This window comes from Paralichthys olivaceus, chromosome 15, assembly GCF_024713975.1.
Source record: "Paralichthys olivaceus isolate ysfri-2021 chromosome 15, ASM2471397v2, whole genome shotgun sequence".
Taxonomy (NCBI): Eukaryota; Metazoa; Chordata; class Actinopteri; order Pleuronectiformes; family Paralichthyidae; genus Paralichthys; species Paralichthys olivaceus.
Genome location: NC_091107.1, coordinates 9,335,129 through 9,344,125, shown reverse-complemented (window position 1 = coordinate 9,344,125; position 8,997 = coordinate 9,335,129). Strand labels below are relative to the sequence as shown.

Sequence of the window (8,997 nt, the reverse complement as noted above, 5' to 3'; positions counted from 1 at the left end):
AGAAGATTCCCTCTGATTCTTGCTCTAAACCACAACAGACTGATGATTTCTGTATTATTGACTTGTGTGATCGTTATTGTAAAACATACCATTATCTCTTGTAAAAGCCAGACTCCTGGATTTAACATCACTGCACAGAAAGGATGGAGGATTGACCAAGACACAAGATTTTAAAAATAACCACATAAGATAACTATCATTAGTGTCATTTGATTCAACTTTCAAGAATGATCACCATCGGAAATATTTGGTAACACTTAGTTTTACATATATGAGGTAAACTGGAAGTGTGTTAAGTTAAACAGCTTAATAATTAATTAGAAGCTGCTCCAATCAAAATTTCTGTATTAAAAACTGAATACATTTACTAAATGTAATATGCTTTACAGAGCATTCAAGCTCCTTTGGTTTGATTTTATTGCAGCAACTTCAAGGGCTTCAGGCTCGTGTCTAAAAAACATTTCGGAGCACTTAGCTGTATGTTGGACTTGCATTCATCAGGTTGTTAGAAACACAACTCCAAAGGAAAGATAATGTTTGCTGGTGACGTTTACCAGAAAAAACCTGACGACATGATGATATTTACTGGAGCATCTCTTTCTGAATAACTGCTCCCAAACTACATTCAAATTCTGCATCTGTGAAATCAGTTATACAACATATCAACCTCCCGCTGGCTGTGATTTAAGATCCCAGAGTCAGGCTTTGAGGGTTTTTTTTTTTTCTTCCAAGGCATTTCAACTGTGTTGTATCTTGTTCAAACCCTCGTTGCTTGTAAAAACACCTCATCTCCAGAGGCCGCGCCCTGACGAGCCTCTGTGTAGATTCGATGCATACAGAAATGTAAGATGCATTTAGAGTTATGTCGTTAGCATGATGATTACCTGCATAGAACTGAGAGAATCAGGTGACGTCTGGAGTTCTTGCAGATTGAAAAATAACATGGCCAATCGCCAAAAAACATCATATTCATTGTCACGAGGTTGTTGCATGACTTTTTGGGCTCACTGTACTCTCAGTTGAATGATTGATTTCAAACTTGCTGCTATTGAATGAGCACAAAGAGATTTTCTGTTTAGATTGTCCGCGACACAATTACAGTTTGTAACTACCACACACTCACCCCTGTTTTTTTTTCCCCCATTGAGTTTGATGTGACAGTCAACAGACCAACAGCGTCCCTCACCTTGCACTTGGTTTTTACATTAACAAGAGAAAAAAATATTTTGAATATGATGCCTGACGAACCAGGTGCCTTAATCAAATATATGAGAACACAAATCTGCACCTTCTGTCGGTCTGGAGGGGGTTTCCCTGCAGAAACAAAGGGGCTGGGTTTCCCAAAACCGAAACTTGAAGACAAGAATAAAAAAAACGAAAACCTCACTTTATCCCTAAATTTGTATAATACTCAGCCTTTAACTGCAGATGGGAGCTATTGCCTGCATAAAACTAACCCTGCAAACACGTTCCCTTTTTGTAACTGAAGAAGAGCGCAAACGACAACGTGTAAAAGTAAATTTGTGTTGTTTTGGGAAACCTGGTTCTGTTTTTGAACTCTTTCTCTGCCCACTACGCCACGTTCTTGTGTTTTCTGTATTGGCTGCTGCTGCTATCACCGCTGGTGTGTGTCCGTGTAGAGAAGAGCAAACTTCCACTGTGTCTGAGGCAGAGGGAGATTTGGGCCTGATTTTTAACTGGTCAATTACAATGCATTGTTCTTCTTGGGTGTCGAGGCGGAGCACTGTGCTGCTGCCTCTTGAGACCTTATCGAGAGGGGGGGTAAAAAAACAAAACAAACGAACACACATGACAGAACTTTCCGTTTCTTAACTTTGCTATATTGAAGTGCCAGACCCTCCTTGAAGTCAGTGTTGGCACTGAGTCGCAGGATGCGAATAAAGCGACAAACTGAGCATGGAGGTAAACTGTGGTGCTAATCTGTCAGTGGCTGGGTGCTAACATGGCTGGGTTAAAAAGCTGTATTAGCCATATTATTCCTTCTGTTGTTGACTCTGGTGTTTCTGACTGCTGCACTGCTGTACGCTGTCATAGCGAGGTATACTCTGCTGCTGCTTTGCTGTTAATGTAGACTAGTCTTCTTGTTGTCGGGATCCAGAAAGATCATGAATGTTGTATCTTTATATATGGCCGCTGTCCTGCTCGTTTGTTTAAACCTTTTGTTATTGAATAGAGATTTTGGTTTGATATACATGCTCTGAGTCTGTCAAATGTTGCACGTTTGAATTTGTATTCCTAAATTATATTTTATTGCCTTTTCCCCGTGATCCCAGTGTTGATGCCATTTGTTTGATATTTATTTGTTTAGTCCTGTAAATTATAGTGAGGACACCGTTTTGTTTGAACTAACCTTTATAGCTTTTCCATGAGTCACAGACTTTACATGAGACTCTCATATCACAGTCACAGTGAAACATAATATTAAATTCTGACAATAATAACTGCTAAATTATTTTTTAACATTAAAATTTTATCAGATTTACTCACAGGACATCTGTAATATTACCTTTAACCAGTGATTTGAATCACTTAATTTACATTGATTTTAATTTGTAAATTCGTAAGAAAATCAAACAAAAATGAAATTTTTTAATACATTGTTGTGAGTTTTTTTGCATGAGAAGATTGATTTGCTACAGCCAACTGCTAGTTAACATGACTTAACTTAGCTTAACTTGGTTTAACTTAGTTAAAATTAACAAGGGGAATTTGTTAACAGGGTACAAAATAAAAGTCATCACAGGGTTTATGTGCTGGATATATATATATATATATATTGATTTTAAGAATGCTCAAAGACAAAAAACAAAGAAGCAAGTAAAAGCAAATAATTAAAAGTATCAGATAAATGTTTAAATCCAAATATTAAAATATAAAAAACACATCGTAACACCAGATTAGTTCACAAACGAAACTTAATTGTAAGTCAACGCAATAATTTGGAAAAATACCACACACTCTGGCTTCAGTTATTTTTGTCTGTTCTTCCTTCCTGTGCCCTATTATTTAAGTTTCCTCTGCGTTTTGTTCTGACCTGACGCCAGTTAAAGGAAACGATTTCTGCGGATTTACAGTTTCATTGTGACTGTGAGTTACTGACGTCTGTGAAGCTCATGAAGCGTTCTGTCATTTGAGGTTTTGATGAGGTCACAGTATCGAGCCTTGAACCAGGCTCAGCAAACTGAACCTCACCTCGACTCAACTCTTCTGTTGTGACTCTGGACCGAGGTTCGATGCTCTGCAGCCTCTGAGCTCAGGTCAGGGGTCGACTTGCCTGCTCTCTATAACTTCGCAGGGGAAATTTGAGAAAATAATCGATAGTGACCATTGGATCACGTTTTCTGGGAAACTTCACAGCTGCGCCAGAGATGTTTCCGCCCTTTCTGGGTTGTTTTATTGTTTTGTTGGTTTCTTCATTAGGGCTTTGGTCAGCAGTCGTCCCGTCAGGGAGCCCCTGAGATTAAAGACAGGGGTCACTGTGGGTTGGTGGGCAGAGACCCCTCACCCTCCTCTGCGATGCATGAGGAGAGGTTTGATTTCCTCTTCTGCAGACTAATCTTATTAAAGCAAAACGACAACAACCCACCCTCGGTAATAAAAGAAAAACCCCTCTTTCTATATTTACACACTCATCATCCAACACTGCAATGATTTATTTCTCCTTCCAGACTTTGCCAAACTGCATGGAGCGAGAGACATTTATCAAAGAACATATTTGTCCTAAAACATTTGTTTCTGTTTCTTTTTTTTGTTGTTAATTTCCCTTTTGATAATAATGACAGACAGGAAGACGTTTTTATAGGAAATCCTTACCAGTCGAACATGTAGAGGATGTGGGAGGTATCTGTCACTCTGAGCTCCACAGCTATATGCCATGGTTATGATGCTTCTGGTCTTGTATGGTCACTTATTTGACTCGATCAACAGCATGGGATCTTTCTGTAATTAGTCCTGTGTGTGTTCCTCTCACCAGTCTCAGTAGGAAGGCTGTACTTCATTGCTAAGTGCTCTATAATAGATCTCTTGGTGATTATAATTTCATAAATAAGAAAAACCTGCAGAAAGTGTATCCTGCTGAAACTAACTTGATCCTCTCTTTAGCGATGACGTCTATATTTGTAGTTCACATATATGCCTGTTCTATTACAATATCTTGACAGATGTTATATTTATGTTGTGTAATAAATGTTGTGCTGGGTTTATACTTTTGTTCTTACTAACTTTTTTTCCCCTCTGAGGCACAATGGGTGGCTTTATGCACACGCATGAAAATGTAAAAGACATTTTTATTTTCTATTTTATTTTATTTTTTTGGTTTGAACTGTAACGACTCGTTCTTGTTTCAGAGCTTCTGACAGTTTTTGTCTCTGGCTGCTCCACATCCTGCAGACCTCTGCCCTGAATCTCTGTTGTGTTATTGTGCCTCTTTCGTTTTCTTTCTTTCTTTTTTTTTTTTCTTTATCAATCATCAATCTTTCTCTGTTGTATCAGCCAGGAGTTGGTACCACAACTTTGCTTGTAACCACAATAGTTCTATTATGTTTATTGATTTTAATATCAAAACAATAAAATCCATTAGCACCCCATCACGACTCTTGTCTGTTTCATTGGTCGGTTTAACTGCTACTGAAGTGTACAAACAAATGTTTTGCTAGTTAAACAACTCATGACTTTTCGGTAAAGTTAACTTCATCAATACTAAATTAAAGGTTCATACTTTGTTGTGCATTTTTAAACTCACACAGCAAGTACAATGTGTTGTCCAGCATTTGAATGCACAGAACTTTATTTTAAATCCGAGTTATCACTCTGTTTACCATTTGTCAAATTTGTGTGAATTTGATGTGATGCGTATATTTAACCAAACTGGAGCCCGACGGATTTCTCGGTAAGCTATATGAGCCTTTCACAGATGTAGTTTTTTTTCAGAATAAACAATGCAGATGTGCATTTGTCTTTTTTTATACAAATCTATGATTTCTGTTTACATTTTACTTTAAAAAAAATCATCTTTATTTTCTCAGTAAAGTCTACAATTAAAATGAAAAACATTGAGCTTCAATGAAATTTTTTCTATATTTATATCAACTGATATATTCTAGTTGAACATTTATTATTTCGGCCCCTGAATATTCACAACTTGGGTTCTAACAAAAACCCAAACGAGGAAACAAAGAGTTGAAGCTCACATCACTTACAAAGTTAAATATAAAAATGTCCATAAGCAGCAGAAAATACATAAATACAGTTTATGAAAGTTCAGGAAAAATGGTCAGAAAAGTATTTTGAATTTACTACCTGCTGTTTTTATCTTAAACATATTATTTGTCATGTCAAGATTGTATTATTAACTTATTAATGAAAAAAATACTTTATTGGGTTCCTTACTCATTGCGATTATTCCACTTTTAATTCATTTCATATAAGAAACTATTTTTCTCTGTCGACCACCGTCTTTGCTGCTTCGCCTTCAGCGGATCATCTTGTTTTGTCCGTCCAGCTTGCCGTACAAAAACAAACATGGCGTCGTCTGTGGATGTGCACGTCCGCATTTGTGGCCAAGAAATAATCAAGTATGACCTGGAGATCAAGGCTCTCGTTCAGGTAACATGTCACAACGTGTAGTTCGTCTCTGTGTGTTTATTGAGATTTACTGGTGTCGGTTTTATTCAGGAAAAGAAGAAGCTAACCCGAACTGAACCGAACCGAACCGAACTCCACGACAGAGACAGTGAAACTGGTCTTTTCATCATCGTAATAATTGAAACTGTGTTAAACTTGATTTGCTTTAGTCTTTGCCAATGGTTTTATTCACTCGATGTGTCAGAGAGGCTTTAGTAGATGTGTAAACCAAACTTATAACAAACGTAATAGGTTAAAAAAAAAAAAAAGATAAAACATATGCATGAAAAGCAAAGTAATTATTCATATATTAATGAATTGTTCGATCAGAAACTACATTCTCTTACTACCTGACTTGACTTGTATGAATCTTCAAGGCTTGATATTTAAATACAGTTAGAAATGAGATGACCAAACTTGAAACTACTACTACTAGAAAACTCTTCCAAAATGTGTAGCTACATTTTCAATATCAAAATAAGTGGGTACAGCAGAGTGATATTAGGAGTAAAAGTAGTATAAGTATTCAAGGTTAATCTGAAAACTTGTAGAACCTTAATAGAAATCATGTTGTTTATATTTGTTTTCACTCACTAGAAATATGTATTAAAGCTGAAGCAATCAGGAGGTATTCATTTGTCAATTCCATCAAAACCATTTAACAGTTTTAAATGTATATATATATATATATATATATATGTGTGTGTGTGTGTGTGTGTGTGTGTGTGTTTATCATTCAAAATGTATTTTAATGAACATGCAGTAAATGTAATTGTAGCTCACATATGAAATAGTTTTTCTGAGTTTTTTTCAGTTTTCCTTATATCTGAGGGTTTTGGTCAGAAAGAACATTTCAGGTTGAGCACTTTTCACTATTTCTAAAATTGACTTTTATAAGGAAATATTTTTGTAGATTATAGACATGAGAAACTTTATAAAGTGTATAACTTTATATACTGTAGCATTGTGTTGATTTAAATAAACAAAATTACATGAACACAAGTAGTAAAAAGTATTAGTTTATTTGATTTGCACATTTCGTGTATGTAATTGGTTAAAAGGCTGATGCTGAATGCGTCCTTTTACAGTTTAAAGTAAATACTTTGACATTTTTACTTCTTAGGACATCAGGGATTGTCCTGGACCTCAGTCTGCTCTCAAGGAGCTCAACTCTCAGGTCAAAGAGAAGTTCAACAAGCTCCGACTCAGAATACAGGTCAGTATCAGCTGCATGTACATGCTGCTTTACATCTGGCAGAATTATTCTATAAGAGCTGAACAATTTTATCTGATGCAATGTGGTGATATTGTTGCTTTTGTTATTGTCATCAGGATCTGGAGCAGATGGCCAGCGAGCAGGACAGAGAGACGGAAAGACAGGCCATCCAGGCAGAGACAGAGAGTCAGAGAAGGCAAATGCAGAGGTGCATTCTCACACACACACCCACACAAACTGAAATGCCACTGCTTATTCCAGTGATGAAGTGATTGTGAGTGTTTCAACACGTTTAAATTAACTTTGCGCTTGGTTATAAGCTCTGTTTGCATGTTGCATCAGGTTTGGCTGTTTCTTAGACTCTTGAAGTTAGTAGGCTTTAAAAAATGCTTGGCAGTATGTCACATTCTTGATGTTCACCCGTGACCCATATGAAGTCATAACAGTCAGATACATAATTTCACTTGATTTAAAGTAACTTTCAATTCATGTTTGCTGTTATGATGCTACTGTAAGCTCATAGTTGCTTTCAGTTAGCAACAAAACTGTTCAGATTTCACTGATTCATTCTGTAATGAGCACAACACATTCATATGTTATGTTTTGTCTGTGGATTCCAGTAACCAGACAGCGTGGAGGAAAGCTAACCTGGCTTGTAAACTGTCCATTGACCACATGGAGAAAGACGAGCTGCTGCTTTCAGGAGAAACCCCCGGCACCAGACAGAGGTAAGAGAGACTCTACAGTGAAATATTGATTCAATCAGCTTCATAATTGTATTTATTCATTTTTAATGACTCTGCTGGTGGGATGTTCCAGGTGACAGGAACTCCAATGTGCAAAGAATATGATTTAAAACGTAACAATATATTACTGCTGGATTTCTGCATTGTAGAGTACAATGTTTCCCTAACCTGGAAAGCTATAAACCTGCATCACCTCGTGTTGTGCATGTATTTTTCTTAGGAAGGCGACTAAAGAAAACCTTGTGGATACCAGTAGCAACATCACGGAGAGTCTGATGTCTATCAGCAGATTGATGTCTGAACAGGTGAAGCAGAGCGAGGACACCATCGGCACACTGGGTAAAATACTTTACTATGTCCAGAGTGTTTGTAAAAGTATGTGTACAAAACAATCCAAACATTCCTTGTTCTCTTATGTTTCACTCTCTCATCTTTTAAACCTTTAATACCTCTACTCCTCCCTCTCTTCACCACAGCCACTTCCTCCAGGACGGTGCAGGAAACCAATGAGGAGTTCAAAAGCATGACAGGAACCATCCACCTGGGGAGGAAACTGATCCTCAAGTACAACCGGCGGGAGCTGACGGACAAGCTGCTCATCTTCCTGGCTCTGGCGCTCTTCTTCGGTACCGTCCTCTACATCCTGAAGAAGCGCCTCTTTCCTTTCATCTAGCCAGCCGGCCGGCTCGGTCTATCACCTGCTTACTACAAGAATGTTTTAGTTTTGAGTATTTTACTTAGCAAGGAGTTAAATAGCAGGTATGAGATTAAACCTGGACTACATGGGGAGATAGAAGCAGCATTAAAACTGGAAAGATGCAAATAGAAACAGTGAAATGTTTTTCATTGGTCAGCAGCCTAATTTTTAACTCAAACAAAATGCAATATGTGGATTTATAAAACTGGAATGATGGGCTTTGTTAGGTTGACTTAAGTGTTAAGAGTGGAGCGACTAAAACTGGCACAGTGAAGGCTTTAAAGCCTTTGAATTTCACACCTCTGCAAACCTGACAAGAAGACATCGCATGAAAAGGGCACTTGGAAGCATAGTGAGGCGTTAACACTTTATCTGGTCTTCAGAACTAAACAGGGTCATGGCTATAGTTTGTAGTAACCTTTGTTTTGTTTACTTATTGTTAAATTACAGTCTGTGTGCGAGTGTGTGTTCAAGAGAAAAGGTGTGTGTTTATCTGTTTCAAAGACACTGTTATTACAGAGTTAACCTTGTCAGTGACTATTTGTATGTCAACAGAAGTTTAAATAAAGTTCAATAAATTTGCAAAATGTGAAGGCCTTTGTTGCTGTGCTGTATTACCACTAGATGGCAGGAAATCCAACGAAGTATCACCGCCAGAGACACCACATTAACCAGTTAAAGAAACACACTTCTTT

The 8,997-nt window shown here is 37.4% G+C and overlaps 1 protein-coding gene across 1 annotated transcript; it reads left to right on the top strand.

Moving 5' to 3' along the window:
* The first annotated feature begins 5,468 nt into the window (after positions 1 to 5,468).
* bnip1b (BCL2 interacting protein 1b) lies at positions 5,469 to 8,895 on the top strand. Its single transcript, XM_069510026.1, has 6 exons — positions 5,469 to 5,625; positions 6,767 to 6,859; positions 6,976 to 7,067; positions 7,480 to 7,587; positions 7,826 to 7,944; positions 8,082 to 8,895. The coding sequence occupies exons 1-6, from the start codon at positions 5,542 to 5,544 to the stop codon at positions 8,276 to 8,278; spliced, it is 693 nt and encodes a 230-aa protein (XP_069366127.1). The 5' UTR covers positions 5,469 to 5,541; the 3' UTR covers positions 8,279 to 8,895.
* Positions 8,896 to 8,997: the final 102 nt, after the last annotated feature.